The 23,439-nt window shown below is 46.0% G+C and overlaps 1 protein-coding gene across 2 annotated transcripts in view; it reads right to left on the bottom strand.

Moving 5' to 3' along the window:
• Window positions 1-23: 23 nt before the first annotated feature.
• The window catches only part of GRM3 (glutamate metabotropic receptor 3), a 219,144-nt gene continuing 195,728 nt past the window's right edge, over window positions 24-23,439 (bottom strand). The window contains exons 4-7 of one of the 2 annotated variants that reach the window (XM_051853014.2): window positions 20,323-21,389; window positions 12,155-12,329; window positions 2,014-2,115; window positions 24-593 (exon numbers count right to left, since the gene is read on the bottom strand). In XM_051853014.2, coding sequence (XP_051708974.1) covers window positions 2,060-2,115; window positions 12,155-12,329; window positions 20,323-21,389 — 1,298 coding nt within the window. In that variant the 3' untranslated portion in view covers window positions 24-593; window positions 2,014-2,059. The remainder of the gene's footprint in view (window positions 594-2,013; window positions 2,116-12,154; window positions 12,330-20,322; window positions 21,390-23,439) is intronic. The other variant, XM_017344334.3, reaches the window with a different exon arrangement.

Raw genomic sequence — 23,439 nt, forward strand, 5'->3', positions numbered from 1 at the left:
AAAGAACAAACCATTATCCACCATGCTGGAAAACCTTTAAGGTTTTATTCTCAACATCTTTACATTAATACAGATGCTTTTTATTTGTGCTGAGAAAAACAATCTGTTACGCATAATGTAACTTTAATATACAACATAGAAACTCATCCTAGATTAGTTACAACAAGGACCTACAAAAAACTTCATAGGAAAAAAAGTTACCTAATATTGCCACCATATGTTTCTAGTAGACTGACCCTGTCAGACCCTGTCATCCATGCTCTGCTCTGTAAACAATGGTTATTTCCATTTTCAGGGGTGGGGGAGGGGAGGGGGTTGTTAATCATAGGGGCACTAAAATCAGCCTAGAAAGTTCTAGCACATCACTAAATACTGTACAGTCCTCAAAAATAATTTATTGTACTGTTGCTAAAAAAAGGTGCTAGGGTTGCTCTTTTGCTCTTTTCCACACTCTGGAGCTGCACGTGAGCACATTTGTCTAACAGTCTACAAACACGACAACTGAACGGCAATTCACAATCACAGGGATGAGGTGGTGGAGTCGAGGACTTCCCGCCCATTGCACACGGTTGGCACGTATGTGCTCGCGGGGGCTGCAAAACAGAAGGGCACAGAAGCTCAGAGTTAGGCAAGGGGCCACAAACGTAACGGCACCGATAATCACAAACACTGGGTTAAAATTAAAGGCTCGTTTCAACTTGTCTTTCAGAAAATGGTAAATGATGTGATGCCACAGCTGTCAGCTTTCTAAATATGTTTTGTGCAAGGTTGCTTTATACCCTGGGGCATTCCTTCTCTACTTTCATACCCCTTGGAGAGAACGTATATTGAAACAAGAAAATTTATTATTAAAAGAAGTCACTTATGGGTTAAAAATTACCTTTGGTCCTTTACGAACTGGTTAAAATACAATGTACAGAATTGAAAGCTCAATGTGATTTTATTACTGATTATTAAATTATCCACTTCAATACTCTAATTAGTTTTGTTTGGTCTGGTTACGGATGGCTCTTCTGTGGCTCATCTGTGAACTCTGCTGCCTTAGAGATGGTCTGTAATAATATCATTGTTCAGGTGGAAAACCCCAGTGAAAATATTAGCAAGAGAGGTGGTACAGAGAGCTTCAAAACATTCTAGAGAAGGAAGATATGCCATAGAGGCGATACCCTGATTAACAGCAATAGGGTCAATGCTGTTATGGTGTATGTAGAATAGGGTTATGTATATTCATCTTTTTATGACACTTCATTTTCCCTGATACAATTCTTAGCTATTAACTTGTTGGTAAAGTTTTGTTTATATGGGAAATCTAGGTACAGAGCAGTTGTATGTGTTCTTCCCCATTCTCCTCTGGAGAAAACCTTGAAGCCAAGAGAAGATGTTAAAGAAGTGAACGTCCACTGCTGTTAAGGTCTCTGCATCCTAGCTCTTGGCCTGGTTCTCTGGATATACTCTGACCAGCAGGAGCTGATTATCTAGGCTACTTGACACAGATCAAATTGCCCAGTCCTCTGTCCTACACTTTAAGGGCATATTCTTCAGTTAATTAGCAAATAAACTAATTTCATCCTAAATGTTCAAGCCTGATGATGGACATACTCTTGCCCCATAAACCTGCGTAGGAATTTCTGTGAACAAAAAGATGTAATGGTTATGAAGTGTGAGGTGGTGTACCATTCAGCAGGGGAGTTCTCACCATGGTCGTGGCCCTAGAGGTACACTTCTAGAGGGACTGCAGCCCCTCACATTTAATTCGTTTACTTGGCTTGTATGGGAGGATACCTATGAAGTCAGTTCAGTGACTTCCTGAAGTTACTGTGGAGTCAGGTGGCATACTAATAACTCTTTTGGAGTTTTTTCCCCCCTAATGATTGTTAGGATCAGATTCAGTTTTATTTACATTATGAGCTCCTTAAATCTACTATGTCTTTGCAGCCAGTGATGCCATAATATACACATCGTGGAACTGCTAGGATGAAGAAATTTTTAACACAATGTGTGCTAGATAAATACCTGATGGACAGTAGTCAGGATAAGAATTCCAAGTGTGAGGGCGTCACTAGGTTCTTTGCAAAGTGTTTTCATATACTTTATCTAATTCCAGCTTCATCAAAGCTAGGTGAGGTAAGAGAAAGAATAAGACGAAGTGAAATTCAAAATTGACGAGGTCACTCGAGCTGTAGGCGAGCACCACAGGTGATCCAGAATGAGCTCGTTCTGCAGCCCCCTTGCATCCCGCTGCTGCCGTAACATCTGCACGCGGCAGTTCAACAGACATTTTCAAATCGGTGGCCAAGCAGAACTCTCGCTTCCCTAACCTGTCCCCATTTGTTGTTCATGTCCTCGGTCACTGGTCTCACTACCCGGCCACTTGCCCCAGCCAAAAGTCTAAAAGTTATGCTTCGTTCTTTTTGTCTCTCTACCCCTCTACCCATGTCAAACCTTTAACCAGGCCCCATTAATTCCTCTTCCACACCTAAGCACTTTGATCTCTGCATCCACTGCCTCGCCCAGGTCACCATCGTCTTTCTCCTGAACATCGCAACAGCTGCACTACTGGCATTGCTGGCCCTACTCATGCCAGCTTGCAGGTGCTCCCTGGACAGCGATGGGAGTCTTCTCAAATGAAGTCCCCTGTCTTCCCTTTGCGATCTATCTCCTTGCTCTGGCTTATAAATCCCCGTGGTATCTGCCTGTGTTTATCTCCTTCCACGTTTTTTTTCTTCCCTTTTTGGTTTTTGTCCTCAGAGTCTGTTTCTAAACTCTGTATTTGCAGCAGCTGCCTCTGCCGGGAAGGTTCTTCTCTCTGATCTGCACACGCCTGGCTCCTTCTTGTCCCCCACGTCTGAACAGCCACTTCTTCAGAAAGGCCATTGTCGGGCCACCCAATCGATCTCAAGTTTCAGTTTGAAACCTTGGCCTAGCCCAGTGGTTGCTGCCTGTTTTCTGGCTTGTCACCCTTATGTTACTAGCAGTATCCTCCATTCTCAACTAGAACATGCAGGAGCTTTGTTTCAGTATTTTATCCTTAGTGGTGCTCATGGCTTAGCCCCTCTGTGAAATGAGTCCTGAAAGCCCATGCCAACGTTTGCATGCCCAAGAGTGAGGAAGCCCAAGGACGTCTCAAGAAAGAAATCATCTTTTAACCTGAGACAGTGACCAAGGATGTGAGGCCTGTGGGCAGCCTTCCTTCAGGTCAGGGGAGCCCGTCTGCTTCTGGAGCCCCATGGTCCCAGTGGCCATCAACCACTCCGCAGAAAGAGCTGGCCCGGGGCTGAGCTCCCCAGGCGTGCTGCCTTTGGCATTTTGACTAATCCCTTTATCTTTCCCAGGATCAGGGTTTATTATTTCTGTGAAGCCTTTTCATTTCCAGGGGTTGAGGAGGAGGAAGGATGCGTCACGGGGCTAAGTCCAGGAGCACAGAGGGCTGGCATGGGAGCGCCCGCTCCTGTGTACCTCAGACGAGCCCAACACCCTTGTGCCCTGCAGTTCTCTGGATTGTTAGAAACGTGCTCCTGTGTTCCACTCCTACTGTGGAACTTGATGTCCTTCTATTCTTTGAGGTGCGCTTTTGCCATCTACTTGCTCACTGCGTTCTAATTTCTTAAAGACGGAATGTATTTTGACTAGCATGGTAAGAAGTACTGGTGCTACAAGGGCTAGCTATAGGAAAATCCTGAGGTTTTAGTTTAAAATACTATCCTATCATGCACCCTATGGACATCATTATGGAAGTTTCAAGAATAATTTTGAGTCATCTGCTTGCTCTATAGGGACATGAAAGGGAATGCCCTATGTCAGAATGCCTAAACTCTTTGAGAGGAAGATAATAGAATTTCAAGGTTTTCTAACAAGAAATAACAGCAGCAAAGACACTCAGGAGACTCTCTCTGCAACTGCTTTCCCCTCAAACCTTTTGAGTGTGATGAAGGGAACTCTAACTTCTATTTTTCTGCTTCCCTTTTATTATTTTATCTGTAGCTTTTGCCAGTGTACTTTGTTATGTAAAAACATATTCTCATTTTTGCACACGCTGTGAATATAGTGGAGGAAATTATAGTTTTATGAGTTTACTATCTCAATTACTTTGCATTTCATAAATATTTTACATATGCCTCCCATATTGGTCCATCTGTTATTCCCCAAGGTACAGTATGTGGAAGAACAAAGTAATAATGTGTGTGTGTGTGTGTGTGAGAGAGAGAGAGAGAGAGAGAGAGAGAGACAGAGAGAGACAAAGAGACGGACGAGCTTTTGCTAGTATTCTGATGAAATTCTCACCAGATTTTTCATGGGGAAGGGTTAGCCCACCTTCTTAAGTGCGCTTAAGCAGATTTCTATAATCATCCTTTGTGGCAGAAATGAGAGGCACACAGCTCATTCTTGGTTCCTGGGGCCCGGGGTGAGCAGAAGCTGTTAGTTTCCTTAGACTCAGCTGTGCTTTTGACATTTAAAGTGAACACGGAAGATAACTGAAAAAGACCTCGTCACTTCCACTCTTCCACAGCCTAGTTTGCTTCATGAACTTGGCGAAGCACTAGAGATCAGCGCAGCCAAGTGACACCTTTGTCTCTGTGAGATCCACTTGTCTTCCACCAGTAATGCACAGGCTAGCCAGGCTTTCGCAAAATGACTCTGTTTTTTTTTTTTTCCCCAGGTAACTGGGCCCTTATCAAGGCTAAATGTACTTATATAATATGTTTTTATGGATGCCAAGCTTGTTAGTTCAGTGGCTGAGCCAGGTTCCTGAGAATCAGTGTGTTACTGTTACTGTATAATGTATCACACTTGGAAAGGAAGAAAGCAAACATTTCAAGAGAATGGACATCCCACTTTGCCCCCATCTGTCCTATTTCATTGTTCCTGGTGACCCCAAGTGGGTTTTCCCAGGATGTCTGCTTGTTTGGATATTTGGATGTTATGGTCATGGGATCCATTTTCCACCAGCTATGTGGTGCCTTTCCTTTCTGCTTTGTCACTGGACCCTTTTCTTATGCATCACCTCCATTTCACTTGTGCTAGGGTGCCTGGTCCCACTCGGGAGATGCCCATCTATCTGTTAATATATGTTGCCTGGGAGGATGATGACACTGCTGGCCACTGGTCTGGGAGCCTTGCTGCATCAGGGACTCCACAGTGGAGGACATAAGAAACAGTGATCAGAAGGGGCTTCCTCTTTGTGACTTAACTAGTGGACTCAAGCTGTAAGATTTAAGAGGAAACCATGTTCAGTTATGCTGTGGGGTACACATCTGATCTGCAAATGCCAGATTTGGTTTCCAAATGTGGAGTCAGAACTGTGGGAAAGCGAAGGCTTATTCTTTCCATGATTCTTTTCTTGTGAGACAAGATTCAGGGAAAGAGAAAGTAGGTCAGAGCCAATTTTATGACCCAAGTACAACTTAATTACCTTATCTATGGGAGGTTCACTTGGTCTTCGGCTAAACACCTCACTGATTATTGCCACATGAAAGACACATGATTTTTTTTGTCTTTTTCATTTTAATCCTTTCCTCCCTCCCTCAAAAAGTGCAAAACCAGATATGCAGTGAATAATTCATTAATGAAAGGTCTCAGTAATTTCTGTGCTGTTCTGCCCAGTCCACGTCCTTCTTGCCCCCTCTTGGTTGCCTGTCATCTCTGGTTTCTCCTCCTCTTTACCCAAACGTAGTTTTAGACAAAGGATCAGAAACTTCTTCACCCTGAGGCCAAGGCACGGATTCTGAGAGACCTGTGGGCAGCCCCTCTGGAAGATCCTGCCTCTGTGTGTGCAGCTGCGTTGTGGGGACCATGAGGGTGTCGGATGGACGTGGTTTATCATGGTGAACTCCTCAACATGGAGCTTTTGGGACGAATGCAAGCCTGTCACCCACGCTGATAGAACAAGATGCCATCAGGGGTGGACACTTTTTAAAAGAAATCCATTGACTCGCAGATGCTGAGATCCTCACTGTCATATTAGAAGTTGAATTTTGTAACTGAACTTGGGCAGAAAATTCAGAGGGGCCGAGGAGTGATATAGCAGCTTTTCAGAGTTTCGGCTGTGACTTCAGTTACCAAATTCTTTAGGTATCTAAGAGGTTAAGGCTCCAGTTTTCTCATCTAGAAATATTATTAGAATAAATGATCCCTCCCAGCTCCAGGCTCTAGTGGGCTGCATTTGATTAGGGAAACTCTAGCAAAATAAGGGCTTGAAAAGAGCAGTTGTGAGACATCCAGTGGAAGTGTCAATAGAAGAGAAGAGAGGTGCTAAATATCAGCTCACTGTGCATACAAGGCTTCCTGCGATACCTGGAGACTCTCTAGCCCCCTGCTGTCATGAGGAAGGATGTGCAAGAGGATGGAACAAACTTCCTGGAGGTGCTGTGGCTTTTCAAAGCGGGCAAGTGTGTTGACGTGTATCTGAACCGGATGCCTTCAGTACCTCTGTCTGGAAGCAGATGGCTTCACTTGTCGAATACCATAGGTTCATCTTGCATTGTCCACTGAGGATCTGGGTGCATTACTTTCTAATGCCCGTGGCTAGGAAGCCTGTTGATTCAGTCTGGGCTACCAAGTAACTTGCTAGTTTTCCTGGCTAGGCCAGTGTGTGGTGTGATTATGGGACTCGCTGTCTTCAGAGGCTTGGTCACTTACACTACAAGTGTGGCCCTTGTGTGCTTGTTTTCTGTTGGAAATTATGCTGTGACTCTATACTGCTGCTTGATTTTTTATCATGTAAAAGTTCTATATAATAAAGAATAATTCTGTTAATTGAGCAGTTCACAAATTGTAACCTAGACAAGTAACTTTCTGAATAAGGTTTTGCAGAGGCAATCAGTCTGCATATGCCTACAGCTCCCCAGAGACCTGAATCCAGGCATCATTAGTTAGCAGAAGCCTCTTGGAAAGATTGCTACAAGTGAGAGGATCACACAGCCCTCTCGGACCAAGTGTAGGTAGGTGACAGCTGTGGAGACAAAGGGTGCGCCTCGTTTCTCACCTCTCTCTCTCCACGCTATGCAGATACAAAGTCGTATTAGTGCCAATATTCTGACCCGCATGGTTCCTATAAGGTTTATGCTGCAAACCCCACAGGCGTGCCTAGCTTGTCTGCTTCAGTGATGTGCAGTTCCACTTGTTTGCCAGTGTACAGTCTTGATCGACTGTCCTTGGGAAGCGGCCCTGGGAAGGCCTTTGACCTCTGCTCCTTTTCATCCATATACAAAGGATGTTTGCTTATGTGTGTGGGTGTGGGAGCAGCATTAGAAGCGAGAGTCCAGGACTGCAAGGTCTCTGGGTTATCCTGCTGTGGGAAGGAGTGTGCTTACTTTTAGCGTATGCTTTCCAAGTAGCCCGCTGCTTCTGCGCTGAACTTTTCCTTGAAGGGGTGTAGAGACAGATCGGAAAGTACAAGGAGGCCGCAGAAAGTTCATGGAAAAATGGAATCAGAAGGTAATGCTGATTTTCCCTGAACTCTTGGACACCTCCCACCCCTTATAACGACAGGTATTCAGGGCATCACTCCTCGAGTGAAACCAGTGCCTGGTTCCTCTGCCATGGTCCTCCCTGCACTGCACTGATATCAGCAGATGCATCACACCAGGATGTTTTGTGCTGAGGTTCTCAAAATATTTCCCTTGGAGCACTTCCACTGGCCCAGCTGGGGCATCTGTTAAAACCAGATTTCTGGCCTTTGCCCGAGACCACAAGAATTGGAACATCCCGGGTGGGGCCAGAGACTCTCCATTTCAAAGAGGACTTTTTTTTTTTTTTGGTACACAAATATTTGGGAACTATTTATCTATGGATAAACTTAATGGAGAAGGGTTAAGGTTTTATTTATTTTCATTATTCTGATTCCCACTGTATCATTAATCAGACACAACTTGTTCTCTTTTGCACATAACAACATGAAAAACATTTCTCAAACAGTGAGTTTTCCAAGATACCCTAAACCATGTTCTTTCTTCTAAGCCTGCTTCTGAGTTTGTTTGTGCTTCTCCATCCCTTTGGGGCAGTTGTTTGAAAACCAGATACCAAGGCCCCTTGTGCTATTAACCATCTTAGCTGCTGTCAGGAGGCTCATCATGGCTCCAGAGTGATGTGAGATTTCTGCCCTTCTCTGGCCAGAGAATTAACCGGGGATTACTGGGTTGTTCCTTCCTCTCTGGGTGACTTCTTGGTATCGCATGGGATTAAGTGTGTCAAGTAGCTTTAATCCCTGATGAGAGTGCAGAAATGGATTAATTCAGGATTTGGAGAGTGTGGCATAATAAAAATAGACAGATTTTTTGACAGCTTGATGCATGTCCCTGCCCTTGAATCTGGGCTGGCTCTGTCATAACTTTAATGAACAAAAATGGTACCAGTTACATATGCCAGCTCCCTAGCCAGGCCAGAGTCAACTTGGCCTCTTATGGATCATGTCCTCTGGGAGCCCACATGGAGAGGCTTCCTACCAAGGTGCCAAGGCTAGGAGTGGAACCATCGTGGAACCTCCCAGTCAGCTCAGCCTCAGCCGAAAACCACAGAAGGACCCCGTCAAGACCTCCTGAAGCAGATGAACAGCCAGCCCAGCCCTGCCTGAATTCCTGACCCAAGATTCCAGGAGAGGTGATAGAAGAGTTGTTGTAAACCACTACATTAAGGGAGGCTTGTTGTGTGTGCGTAGATAACTAAATGTGGAGGGGAGGGCGGTAATCCTGTTGTCACCAGCTTACCCTCATCTATACATGGGGTTGTTAGTATCTGATGTCTAGAGTGAGTGAGTCTGAAAACCTGCGGCAGCACTGCTAACAAAAGGTCTGCGTGTCCCACATCGGCATGTTTGGCTGCTGACTCCGGCAGACCCTGGGAAGCAGCAGTGATGGCTCAGGTAATTGGGTTCCTGTCATTCATACAGGAAACCCAGATTCCATTCTTGGATCCTGGCTTTGGTCCCTGCACAGCTCTGGCTGTAGCAGGCATTTGGAGGATAAACCGGCAGATGGTAAAGAGGTCACTCTGTCTGCCTTTGTCTCTCTACCTTTCTGATCACACATCAGTAGTACTCATAAAAACTTGTCACCCACTGTAATAAAGTGCCAGCATGACACCTACAGAATAGCATTTTATGTATAACTGGAGTAAAATACATGTTCACCTAAACTCAGAGCAGCTTAGGGTTTTTTTTTCTTGAGTTAGAAAACAACATAGTTCCTAATATCTCAGGGAGTGATGGGTATAAACTGAGCTGTGTATGTAATGGAGGAAACAGACACTGAGATGTTAAATGGGTTGCTGAAGCTCCCACCACAGGGAGTCAGTATCCACATTGAGACTGGTGGCTTTCAAAGGCAATAAACACATTTTACCTGGGCTTGGTGCACACATGTACGAGAGTCTTTATGACTCACCTTCATTTTATGTAGTGTGCTATGAAGATTTTCTACTCCATTTGCTTTTTAAAAACACTGGTGAAACGTAACAAACTCAGAGCTCACTAATGCGTCACCAACTCCTGCAGGGCGGGGGGTAATGCCCAGTCCAAGGGTTGTGTAAGGCCCACAAAGTCACATGGTCTGGCGCTGCTAAGGCATCTGCAGACGGGACTCGAAATTCAACACATCTACGGCAGGCCAATTTTTAAGTTGATAGTTTTGCATGGCCTGTGAGTGATGCTATAAACATCCAAGTGCCCCTTGGCAGAAGCAAAGGCTCCTCTCCTCTTCTGGAGTATGAGAAGCATCATCCTGGACCTGACGCTTCATGGGGCAGGGGACTCTGTCCTGTGCGTTCCTGGGTGCGCAGTGCTTGGGAATGTTTGGTGTATAGCAGATACTCAAGAATTGAATGCATGAATTTAGTGACATTAGGTCTGACTTATGAAAATGGAAAGGATCCAATAGCAAGACAGGAAATCCAGGGCCCACTGTTGACTTGTGCATCATTGTATATTTTTGAGAAGTAATGTCAATTTTCAATTTTCTCTCCTACAAAATAAAACTTGTGATGTCTGATTCTCATGAGAATAAAGCACATCCACAAAGGTAAAGCTACTTGAATAAACTAGTATTACAAACAGTAGGTGAATGTGTTTGTTACTTATGTACTTTGAAATGCCTAGAGATATCATACGTATTCTTCAGTTTGTCAGTATCTGAATTAATTAGGGGGATATTAACGAAACAGTGGGATCTGAATTTAGACTTTTTAAATGAAAGACAACTTATTGACCAAAAATGTTGGGTTAGGTTGGCATCTCCTTGAAGCACTGAGTCACTCTCAGAATGGCAGGCTGAGCAATGGCTTCAGCAGTCACGGCCCATTGTCTTTGTCTAAAAGGCTAGTTCTGAGGAGAGACTTCACTGGACCAAGTACTCTTGTTATTGTCTCAGGCACTTACTAAAACTCACTCGGTGGATGCGATGGAAAATGCTGCCATTTCTAAATTGCTCAGGTTGGGATGCATGAGATTTTGAACATCTGTTGGAGACGTAGGGACCGTTAAGTCGTTCCAATAATGGCCAGCGGCTCTCTCCCAGCTGTCGACAGGAGAACGTTTGCCCAGAGCTAACTGTCTTCCACACACACTGGCATGAGTTTCCCTTATCCTTTTTGTAGAGCCCACCAAGCGCCTGGCACTGTGGGAACTTTCCCAGCTTGCTTTCTGTGAGCAGCAGCACGACACTGCGGGGTTGGGTGCACAAGAGTGGAAACCAGAGAGACTGACCAAATGGGGACTCTTCCGCTTGCAAAATGTGTGACCCTGGGAGAGTTCCTTTGTGCTTGTTAAATAGGATACAGTGTGCACACACACTGCCATGCAGAGTACTAAGCACAACACCCAACATATAGAAATCACTTAATAGATGGCAGCTCCTTTCAGCTGTTATTTTACTGCTTTTATTGCTGTCAGCCCTTGCTTATTTAGACTAGCTAGCTGTGACTGTTGGGTTGCTAAAGAAGATCTCTGTTTACTCAGGAAATACGCATGTTTCTCTAAGAGCCAAGGAAAGCCAGTTCATGGGTCATACCATACCCTGAGGATGTAGCTGGAAGGATGGTAACAACCAAGGGTGGTATGTGCAGTGCGTCATGCAACCTGTGCTCTCAGCCTGTCAATCCTCCCTCTGTTTGCTGGGCACAGGTTGCCCTGGTAAATCTGTACTTTGTTGGAGAAATTGGGGCACTAATGTGATTGCTCTCCCTGTGATGCTGAGCTATTTTGAAGTATCTTTCTAATCGACTCCAGGCAAAATTGTGAAGTAGTCATTTGTCTCTGTCACTTCCAGGCCTTGCCACTGCCCCATGGCTCTACCCGCTTCTTCCTCCTTCCCCACAGTCAGCGAATTTCTCCTGCTCTCTACTACAAATTAGCTAAAAGTGGCTTAAAAGGTTGTCCCCTTAAGGTACATTTGTGCTTTAAAGAACTGTAAGGCATTAAGTCAATGGTTCTGTAAGGGTAGTGTTTCAGACATTCCCAGGCCAGCAGGAGAGAAGATTTCAGACTGGCGAATTATCCTGAAATCCATTGGTCTACACTGCCTTCTCAGCAGACTCCCAAGGGGGTATTTATATTATAGTATTTTTCCATCTTAGTTGATTACCTCCCAGTTTTAATTTCTCATGAGGCACCTTCAGCATTTGTGTTGCATAGAACCTGTTATTCAAGTAATCTTCAATAGTTCATGGAAAATGGAAGTAAAAGATGTCCATTGTGATGCAAAAAATTTTTGAAACTCATGCAGTTTCTTTTCATAATTTGCATTTCTATGAACTTTTTAAACATCCCTTGTGGCATGCCAATATTGTGAAAACCTCTGGTCCACTGAATGAACTGAGGCAAGAAGCAATAGTTACTTGTTCGTGGTTACTTGTTGACCTGGTGCAGAACTAGAGTGGAGACTAAGTTTTCTGACTCCACAACACGGTCAAAATCCCTAGTTGCAGCTATGGGTTTAATGTCTTCCTTCCCTGTTAGATATGTGCAGAAGGCTCAAACAGACACTGACTCTTCTGTTCTCCATGGTCTCCCCAGCACCCAGGACCTCAGGCACAAGGGTTGAGTTGGTTACTTGTGACGAGTGACTTGAGATTGTTTGTGGGGACAGACACACGCTGGCTGTTTCCTACCAACCTGGTCCCTAATGCCAATGCCATGTGTGGAGTCGATGCTGTGTTCCATACTTACACTGAGAATATGTGGTCCCAGTTCCACTGACACTGAACCTGTTGAGATGCAGTCTGTGTGTGACCACATTCTTCTGGGGCTGGAACAGGATAATGTGCACCTTGGGTGCAAACAAACAGCCCAAGACCACGAAGCCACTCAGGCTGACGGAGATGCACATGGTTGTCGTCTGCACCTGTGAGAAAAGATCACCTTGTAAGTGCTGGACTGTAAATTCCACCAGGTGGTCACCCAAGGAGAGCTCAAGCCCATGGTGAAAATTCCAGGTTTGCCTGTAGTCCTGCTCTTGTGACAGCCAGATCAGTATGACAATCGCATTGGATCATCCGTGTTTGGGGTATCCCTGAAACACTGCTCAGGGTTTGCCAGCAAACACCATGTGTGTGGGGTGCTCCTGAATGCTTGCCAAGACTTTGCATGAGTTTTCTTATTTTGTTTGTTGTCTTTATGTTTGTACAAAGATATTTAGGCAGAACCACTGAAGTTGGAATCTGAAGGAGTAAAATATAAATATTCAACGACGAAGTGGCCAGATTGCTCATGGCTTCAGTAAATGAACTCGACTTCTTTGGGGTTCGCCATATAATAGGGAATCTAGACTTTTTCCAGGTTCCCGCCCCCCTTTCCTGCTCAGAGTGCTGCCGAGCGGCTACGGGTTTCCCTCCTCACTACTGCGGACACTAATCCTTCCTCCTGTGTACCTTTGCTTTCACTTCAGGTGTCTCCCTCTGGAATGCTGATGCACCTGCCCTCTCTGTTCAATCCTTGTGCTCGCTGGGCTTCCCCACGCCCATCCTTGACAGCACAGTTTCACTCTGTTCCTTCCTCCTCCCCCTGAAAGTCTACCCTGGAACTAAGGTTTGTCATCTCTGCTCATTCTGCTCTCACTCTCCCTCTTTGCTGGCTTTATCACTTGTCCTGGCTTCAGGTCCATAGAGTTACTGGAACATTTCACACCAGACTACATATTTTATCACCTTCAGTGCAGAAAAGCAGAAATTAATGATTTCTTCTACCAATTTAGGGAACATTGACAGTCAACACTCAGAGACAAGCACATGCAGTCACTAAATACCATAGGTCTCTGAACTTCCTCTCTCATCAAGGAAAGCTGAAGACCGAACAGTTGACTAGAGAAGCCACATGAGTTGAGGAGGCTTCACTCTGGTTTTGATTAAAAAATAATTCAGGCTACACTTGTGGCCTCGTTGTTTAAATTCTAAATGCTGAGAACCCCTCCCACCCTCATCCTTTTCAGCTTCTTGTCCTCCTGAACCACTCCAGTGCCTTCCAACTTGGAGCCCGCACTTGTAGGCTCCTGTTCTTTTCTCAGCTTCTCAGAAAAGAGCCTGTCAGCTAACTCCAAGATGTCACAGCCCTGCTCAGTCGTGTGACCGGCTTTTCACACGTATGTGAAATCTGACCTGGTACTCTTGCTGCTTCAGTGAAGCCAGTAAGAAAGACATCAGATTCCATTTGAAAGTCAGTTACACTGAGAGTGAAGGAGAAGGAGAGGAAGAGGGGAAAGGGGAGGGGAGGGGGAGGGGGAGATGGAGGGAGAGGGGAAAGGGGAGGGGAGGGGGAGGGAGAGGGGGAGGAGGGGGGAGGAGGGAGTAGAGGGGAGAGGGGGAGGGGGGAGGGGAAAGGGAAGGGGGGAGGGGAGGGGGAAGGGAGAGAGGGGGAGGAGAGGGGAGGGGAGGGAGAGAGGGGGAGGAGCGGGGAGGAGGGAGGGGAGAGGGGAAGTGGGAGAGGGAGGAAAGAGGGAGAGGGGAGAGGGGAGAGGGGAGGTGGGAGAGGGGAGAGGGGAGGGGGAGAGGGGAAGTGGGAGAGGGAGGAAAGAGGGAGAGGGGAGAGGGGAGAGGGGAGGTGGGAGAGGGGAGAGGGGAGGGGGAAAGGGAGGGGGGAGAGGGAGGAGAGAGGGAGAGGGGAGGGGGGAGGGGGAGGGGAGAGGGGGAGGGGGAAGGGGTGGAGAGAGGGAAGGGGAGAGAGGTAGGGGGAGGAGAGGGGAGAGGGGAGGGAGAGGGGAAAGGGGAGGGGGGAGAGGGGAGAGGGAAGGGGGGAGAGGTAGGGGGCGGAGAGGGGAGAGGGGATGGGGAAAGGGGAGGAGAGGAGGGGGAGGGGAGGAGAGGAGGGGGAGAGGGGAAAGGGGAGGAGAGAGGAGGGGGAGGGGAGGAGAGGAGGGGGAGAGGGGAAAGGGGAGGGGGAGGGAGGGGAGAGGGAGAGGGGGAGAAGGGAGGGGTAGAGGGAGGAGAGGGGAGAGGGAGGGGGAAAGAGGAGAGGGAGAGGGGAGAGGGGAGAGGGGAGAGGGAGCACCTGGGCCATCTTCTACTGCTTTTCCATGCTTTTCCAGGCCATAGCAGAGAGCTGGATGGGAAGTGGAGCAGCCAGGACTTGAACCAGTGCCCATATGGGATGCTGGCACTGTAGGCGGCGGCTTTACCCACTACGCCACAGGGCTGGCCCCCAAAGGTGTAAATTTTCAAGGGAATCTTTTCTGAAAGTATTTCTGTAACTCTTGAAACTCCTCACACACTCTGGCAGAGGCACTTGGGGGAAAAGCGGAACTGTAACTTCTGCCCCCTCAGCCGAGGCCCAGGAGGGGAGCTTCAGTGTGGCCAGTCACACACAGTTTGAGGCGCTGCTCCGGGACCTGATTCCAGCCTTGGAAATCCACAGGTGAGAAAATGCTAGCAGTTCAAGTGGCACTGTAGGGACTTACCACTGGGTTGAAATTGTCCTCTACTGCAAGGGGTTCTCAAAGCCCAGGATTTCTGCATGGGAGGCAGAGAGCAATGTGCTGTCCAGAGCCCTCGGGTGTGACCTCGGGCCTGTATGGATGAGCCTGGTGTAGTGGGGTGCTCTGGGACTGAGCATGGAGCCCCAGGTGACAACTGACTCGGGGACATGCAGGAGAAAGCACTGGCACCGGTCTCCTGGGAATCATCTTCCAGGCATCCTGAGGACGTGTCTTCTACCACTTCTGGACTTAGGGACCAGAGCTGAGAAGGCTACAGCAAAGGGTCCACCGGGAGCAAGGAGAAGTCACCACGGCAGGCTGTCAGCCCCAGGAGGAAATGGCATGCCATGTCAAGAAGGATTTTCATCAAGATGTAGAGCTGGATGTCTAAGGGTCTTAACAGAGACAAGTTCCAGCTGAAAATGATTATGGGGCCGAGGTTACTTAAGAGTGCACAAGTTCACAGGCCCACGGAAGTCCTGAGCATTTTCTTTCACGCCTCTGTTTCCAGCCAGGGATGGGCCACACGGAGGGTGACTATTCAGTGCTTGAGTGGGCCCCTTCAGACTTCTGTCCAGGGCTGGGGGATGGTTACCCTCACTGAATACTAAAGGGGTCATGGCAGCAGAACAAATGTATTTTGATCACAGTTTTGCACGATATTTATTAAATATACCTGTCATAAGTTTGAAACCACCTCCCTTAATTTGTACAAAGCCTCCAGTTTCAGCTGTCCAGTTCCTTCCGTGAGTCACACTGTTGAAAGTCTGTGTTTATCTACAGTTCTGTGTTCTGACTCTCTGAAGGAGGTAGATAGTGCCTGCCTCCAGGGGAGAGGGTTATCTCAGAGCTCCTCTGCTGTAATGCAACCCACTGGTGTGCAGGGCCACCTGGCGTACTTCACACGGCCCTCTGAGAAGTGACTGCAGGAACCAGCACAAACGCTGACACTGCCTACTGCTGCTGCTGGGAGCCATGCAGGACTTTTGTCAGCATCAATAAAATTGTGTCAAGCTAATGTGGCACCTCAAAGGTAGAGTAAAATCTCAGACACTGCAGAGCTGACAGTTTTGGCAAAGGGGATGGAGCACCAATAGAGACTTGGCTTTTTCCACAAGGAGGAATGAGGGCCATGGGAATCAACAGGAAACACACTGGCCGACCAAGTTGCATGGTAATCCAGGAAAACACAGTGATCTGCTTTATTGCCCACTAATAAGGAGGATTTGGGGAGGGGCTAAAGATTCAGCAATGGGAATTAGGTTCAAAAAGAGATACTGTTCTCCTGCATGCCATGATTGTTTTAGCTCTCTCCTGGGTGTGTGTGTGTGTGTGTGTGTAACACTGGATTCTTCTCCCACCCCCAGCTGGGTTCGGGTACCCCCAATTCTAACAACGGTTGCTAAATCTTGTCTTGGGTGGGCAGAAGGTTCCTTTCCCTTTTACTCACAAGCTGCCAACACCTGCACCTGTGCTGAGTATGAGACGCAGTGTCTTCAGAAAAGCTAGAGAGCAGGGGATTCCTTTGCACTTGCCCAGTGCCCTCAGAAGGTTGAGGCCGAAGGGCCCAGGGTGCTGTGAAGGAATAATCGTGGCAGCAGGGCCCTTGTAGACCTCATCCGCTTGTGGAGTCTCTCCAGCACACTCAGATCCACTCCTCGATGACACCCCATGTTCTCAGAGTCTTCTGCAGTGGGAACCTGGCTACTAGGAAGGAGCCAGGTAGGACCTCCCTGAGACACACAGACTCTGGAAGACCACAGGGGAGGCACTGACTAGTATATGGCCTCTGACAAATGGGGATTTTACAGTGCTGACAATGGTGATTTTAAAGGATGAGAAAGCAATGCAATGAAATCTCCATAAATTCTTGCAATCAGCAGCAGCTCTGGAAAACTTCCTGAGCCTTAGAGTTAAAACCAGGCAAGATCCCCACAATATTATTGATGTGAGTTAGTGAGTGCTTGGGATCAAGGTGACCTTGTTTTAATAAAGCTCTTACTGTGTGAATCAAGGCTGAGTTAGTTGAAGTCCCCCAGCCCTGAGTCCTAGCCACAAGGCTGTATGCTGTGACTTCTGAGTCACTGGGTCATCACAGTTGAAATGGATAGTGACAGTAATGATGACGGTGTCAACCAGTGTAGGTTTTGGGGGACACATAAACATTGGACCCTCATTCAGCTGGGCCATGAGTAGACTGAGTGCTTAAAACCAAAAGCAAATGGCACAGTGCTGTCCTCTTCCTCCACACTGCCTGATTCCGCCACAGGCTGCCATGATTCGCTGATTTAAGGAGAAAGGACAATGACTCCCCTCCTGTAAGGGTGGCTAAGACCATATGTACCAGTTCCAGTACGGTGGGATCTGCAGGATGGGGAGAGCTCAAATGGTGTGCTCTACTGGATACAGAAACCCAAGTCACCATTCCTGTCTGTCTCAGGAACCTCCTCTTTGTCCTGTGACTACCTTCACTGCACTTGCCCACCAGGGTACAGGGTAAAATCCCACTTGTCAAGAGTGTTGCTGGAAAGACCAAGCTCTGATTGCTGATGTCCACAGACATTTAGAATCTGTATCGCCAATCGAAGGATGCATGATTCTGGGTCAATGTTAAATTCTTCCGTGCATGGTATCCTCTGCCTTGCAGCTAGGACTTGAATTTTGTGAAGACTGGGCTAGTGCTTTACATTAACCTGCAACTCACAATAGTTAGGAAATGTACTCAGTCTTAAAACTTTGATATCCAATTTCACTGCAACTACTGTTACATTATTGGGTACTTTTCCAATGCTGCAGATCCCCTCAGTTACATCTTTAACCTGAGTCTCATTCTGGAATTTCTGAACAAGGGTCCCACGTTCAAAAGGCAGGGGGCCAGGTGTAAGGGTTCAGCCACTGGTGGGAGTCTGGACAGGAGTGGCAGTGCTCTGCCATGAGGGGAACCACTACAGAGGCCCTGTAGGAATCTGGGTCCCGGGTGCATTACTGCGTTAAGAGAAGCCAGGGATTTGTGCATCTGAGTGAACTTTCTCAATTTCCTAACTTTGACACATATTAAGTATTTCAAAACAGTGCAGGCCAACCCACGCATATCTGTGGGACAGAAGAGCATGCAGTTCACCAGGGCACTGGTTTTCCATCTTGCAGCAGATGAGAGTCACATTGCGGGGCTTTGAAAAGTCCCGATGTCCAGACCACAGACCAGGGAAATGACATCGGCATTTCTGGAGCTAGGTCCCAGGGATCAATATGTTTTAATGCTGCTCACTCAATTCACGGCACATTTGCAAACCACTGTGTTGGAGACTTCCATCTTCATTTATTTGGCTTTATGTGTCAGGGGTGTGGCCTCATGAATCATCTTGCGTTGACTGGATACCTTAATTAGCAGGGACCTTAGAAAACTCAATCCTGTGACCTGTGTCTCAGGGGCCTTGTGAGTTCTGCCATGGGGCGAAGTCTCTGGTATCTTTACCTAATTCCATTCAGTCTCGTGTTCTCCTATGCCGTATCAGGCAAAGGATAAAATTACTTTTTTTCAGCATTTCTTTTTCTTTCTCCCCCAACCCTCCTTCCCTTTCCTCCTCCTTCCTTCCCACCATCCCTCCTATTTATTTTTCAACAGCTCTCTTGAGACTGAAAGGTACGAATCACATGTCCAGGGTAAAATAATGACCTTTGCAACTATTCTGCAGACCCAATACTCCAAATCCTGTCCACTAAGAGTAGTTGCCTAAGAACTTAAGGAAAAAAATCCTGTAGATCTATGGGCATGGATGGGATGTCTACATGAAGGCAAAAGGTAGAAGCAAGGGCGTTAACACACGCTTACTCTGCTTCTCTATTCTACTTGCCCAACTCCAAGATTCCCCTTTCCAGTGGTTCTTATCCCCTGCCCTTTGCTCTTGCTGTCCTGCTTCTGATGTTACCTCTTCTTAAAAACTGTCAAGTTTTTTTTCTGAGTGGTTGTAAAATCCTGGATCGTAACCCCATCACTGAACTCAGGTTCTTCATTTTTATTGATCATCCCTTAGAGAAGCCCTTTGGGTTAAAGTCACTTAGTTGAAAATATTTAAATAGACCAGATACACTGAATTTGGCCAGTTTCTTGAGCCCATGCTTTAAATAGATTTATCTTCTTTTCAAAAAAGACTTAATTGATAAAAATCATGTATGTTTATCTTGTACGACATGATGTTTAGAAATCTGTGAAAGGCTAAATCAGGCTACCAACCTTGTGCATGACCTCACATACTTACATTCTGTATGTGGTGAGAACACTTAAAATCCACTGTCGGCTCTTTTCAGGAAAGCGATAGTCGCCATGTCATACTGGAGATCTCTTGACCATACTCCTATCTGACTGAAGTTTCTTATTTGCTTTGTTCTCTTCATTTTAGCAATGCGGGGATTTTTTTGTAAACTCAGGTTTATGCATTATTTCAATCCATGGACCTACTTCATTTCATGAAATCATGGTAAAATAAGGAAACTGGTATGACTCTGGAAAACCTTAATTGAGGACAACTTAAGAAATAAAGCACAATTGTTTGAAGAGATAAAAATTCTTATGTTCACTCATTATAAGACACTAAAAGAATTATAAATGCAGAAATAAATGGTATAGTTTCCACAATTTGGGAAATTATGATGGAATTGTGAAGTTTCTTTTAGAAGAGATAATAATTACATGAAGTCCAGAACTTTGAATTATATGTTACTAAGACTCTATGAATTAGGACCAATTAGTTTATGTGGATATGTACAGTAAAACATTTAACTAGTTCAGACTATGTGTGTGTGTGTGTGTGTGTGTATTATATGTCATACAATAGGATAGGCCAACCCCAAGAACTATATAAATTTACTTATTGATATGCCATATAAATGCATGTAACTAAATCTGTAGAAAGGCATGGAAAAATTAACATTGTATTTTAACCTGCTTTAGAGATGTAATGAAGCATGCGTGAAATTTTAACAACTTTAAACTGATTCTTGCTTGATGCTGCAAACGCATTTAAATTTCTAGATCAATCTGTGTAGCCAAATCCTCTTGTGTCTAATTTGAAGTATTCTCATTAGGTTGTTAGTGGCTTGTCTTGTTCTTCTGTCAGTAACTTTTTAAATTGAATTAATGTGTGTGTGTGTGTGTGTGTGTATTACATTTTCTTTCCCATAGATGATGAATTACTTGAGTGGCCATGCCATTGACATTTATCTTACTCCCTGTGCCTGCCACATAGACCACCTGCATGTTTTGAAAGTATACTGAATTAATTTGCACCGTAATATGGAAGTTCATCATGGCATTTGTAAGTACTGCACTCCTTTCTGAAATGAAGTAAAGGGAGTCTATTTTAAATCCCACACAATGAAACAGCAGCAAGACAAAATAACAAGAAAAAGAAGAAACCGACTGGAGACTTACTCTGTAATCACTTGATGTCACATAAAATATAGGGAGGAAGGCCAACCAGATGATGCACGTGGTGTACATGGTAAAACCTATGAACTTGGCTTCGTTGAAATTTTCTGGGCACTTCCGCGTTTTGAAGGCATACACAGTGCAAAGGATCACCAGGATCACATCATAGGTGAGAGAGATCAACATGCTGGAGTCTCTGACGTTGCATTTCAAGATGACCGTTTCGCGCTTTTCTGGAAGCGTGTGCCTCCTGGTGCCTGGAGTCTCCAGGATGAGCCACACAGACACTACCACAATTTGCACCAGTATCAGACCGAGGCAGATGAACACCTGAGAACCGGGGCTGATGAATTTGGGCCTCTGAGCGCCATTCTTGACCCCATCGAAGATGCGGGCGATGCAGTTTGTCTTGGTCAGCAGGGCTGAATAGCAGATAGCGAAGGAGGTGCCCAGCCCCAGGCGGCGCAGTGCACAGATGACGGGGGACGGCTTGGCAATGAAGAAGAACGTCATGCAATAGGACAGGCCGACCCCAAACAGCAAGATGTAGCACAGTTCGCGGCCTGACGCTTTCACCAAGGGGGTATTGTTGTGCTTGATAAAAACTGTCACCACTATGCTTGTGCACATAAACCCCAGGCAGGCAATGGTGACCGGGCCAATGGCCCAGGCATCTTCCCACTTGATGTAGTCCTCGGGAAGGTTGTAGCATCCGGATAGGTCTGCAGTAGGCCACTGCCCGGGCCCACAATCCACACAGGTGAACTCATCAGCCAGGTACTCATAGGGCTCGCAGGGGATGCAAATCCAGCAGCAGACATCGCCTGGCTGCATGTTCTTCATTTCATTGGGGGCGCAGGGGTCACTGCACTGGGAAACGGGGAGTGAGTTCCGAGACCAGTGGATGGAGTCAACATCTAGCGATAAGGTTTCCGCCCAGTGACCGACCTTCAGGTAGGAATACTTGCCACCCATGTGCTGGAAGTTGAACACGTTGTACCGCCCCATGCCGTCTCCGAAAGTGTCGAACTTGACGATGCTGTCCACACCTTTATTGGGGTTGAATGGAGCTATGATACAGAGAGCAAAAAACAAAAGAGAACGCTTGTTTAAGTATCTTATGTGAGATTGGTTGATTACATTATGTCATACACTTAGCAAGACTGACCTAACAGGGCATGGGGTTTCCAAGGCTGGAATCATGTCAGCAGTTAGCACTGAAATTTATGTATCAAAAACTACAAGAGTACTTGGTGTGTTCATAGATGCGTCCACCAGACAATACTGAGTACCTGCTGGGTGTCGAGGTCCAGTGACCACCATGAGTACAACACAGTAGTGCCTTCAAAGGGGCTTGATATGGAACAGGGAGAACTGGTACACACACACAGTCTTATTCTATGTGCTCTGTAAATAGACTTTCCTTGCAAGAGTTCACAAGAGGAGTTGGGCAAACCTTTGTGTCTTGCTCTTATTACATATTTATAGGAGGGTACTTGAAAAGGTTCATGGAAAATAAAAGATAAGTTTATGTGGGGTTTGGAAAAATTGAAATCATTGTTTAGTTTTTTCAGGTTATGTATTTTCCACAAGTTGAAATTATATATTTGAGAACCAGACAGAGAGGAAGACAGGAAGAGAGATCTTCCTTCTGCTAGTTCATTTCCCAAATGCCCACAATAGCTGGGAGCTGCGAACTTAACCCAGGTCCCCCTGGTGGCTAACAGGAGCCCACTTACATGAGCAGTCACTGCTGCCTCCCAGGGTTTGCATTAGCAGGAAGCTGGAGCCAGGACCTGGAGCCGGGAATTGAACCCAAGTACTCTGACGTGGGATATGGGCCTCTTAACCAGTGTCTTACCCAGTAGGCTACATGCTCACCCCTCCAAAAACTTTAAAAAAAATCCTCATGTGTCCTCATGTGTACCAAAATGCGTCTCATTTTAAATATTTTCATAGAAATATAAAACTACCAGGAATGTTTTTCTTTCAAATGAAGAAAAATTTCTCTATGTATGATAAACTACTTTCAAACTGTTCAGAGATTCAGATAGAAAAAAATTGAAATCCACCTATAAATCCTTCAGCACTAGTATTTTACTATTTTGGGGTGGATTTGTTCTCACTACATCTATGCATGTGTCTGTCTCTATCTAGCACAACTCCTATCCACATAAACACACACAACCTGGATATCTTGGAGGTACCAGTGGTATGGGGAATCTAAGCTCCTCAGTGCACGTGGTCAGCAGTGCTCAACCAAGGGCCTGTCCTTAACCCTGTCCTTCTTTACCTCCTATGCCACAGTGCCGGCCCCAAGTTCATTTACTTTTAAACGCATTAAAGCACTTTTAAACAAGGAACAATAATTGTACATAGTTATGGATTAGGGCGTAACATTCACGTAGCTCTTGTGCCTGGCTCTACAGCGTTTCTGCCACAACCACAAACCCATCACAGGTCTGTGTGGCACTGCACTGCACTTGCGAATTGGCTCCCAGTTCATTTCAAGAGGGGAAGACGCAGTAGACGAGTGCGTGGTTTGGGAGTTACACAGACTGTGTGCGAGGCTCCATGCTTGTGTATCCTTGGACACGTCACCTTCTGCCTGTGTCCTAATTTGCAAATTGAGGGTAAGAGTTGCTTTGAAGATCTGCTAAGTCCCACAACACACTAGGCTCAGTGCCTGGTACACAGTGCTTAACACAAAAGTTAGTGATAATGATAATGGGGATAAAAACTTTTTTTTTTCTTTCAAAAAAAAAAGGTGGGGGGAGCTGCTCTTCAAGGGGGGCTTATTGAGTGGCCCGGAGGGCAAACACGAGAGGAGGGAGGGGGTGTTTTCCAGTTCTCCCTCCTGATTTCCCAACCTCAGTTCTGGCCCAGTCCTGCTCCTGCTCCTCCTTCTCATTCCCCACACTTCCACACCTGTTATAAGCATGGTTGCACTCACTTACTGCTTGGAAATGTACACTTGTACTTCACAAGCTAGTGAGGGTATTTTATATCTATATCTATATCTATATCTATATCTATATCTGAGGCATTTTAAAAAGTTCATAGAAAAGGAATTAAAAGATGTTTATTTTGGTGCAAAAACTTGAAGTCTCCTAGTTTTTC

Source organism: Oryctolagus cuniculus, chromosome 16, assembly GCF_964237555.1.
Source record: "Oryctolagus cuniculus chromosome 16, mOryCun1.1, whole genome shotgun sequence".
Taxonomy (NCBI): Eukaryota; Metazoa; Chordata; class Mammalia; order Lagomorpha; family Leporidae; genus Oryctolagus; species Oryctolagus cuniculus.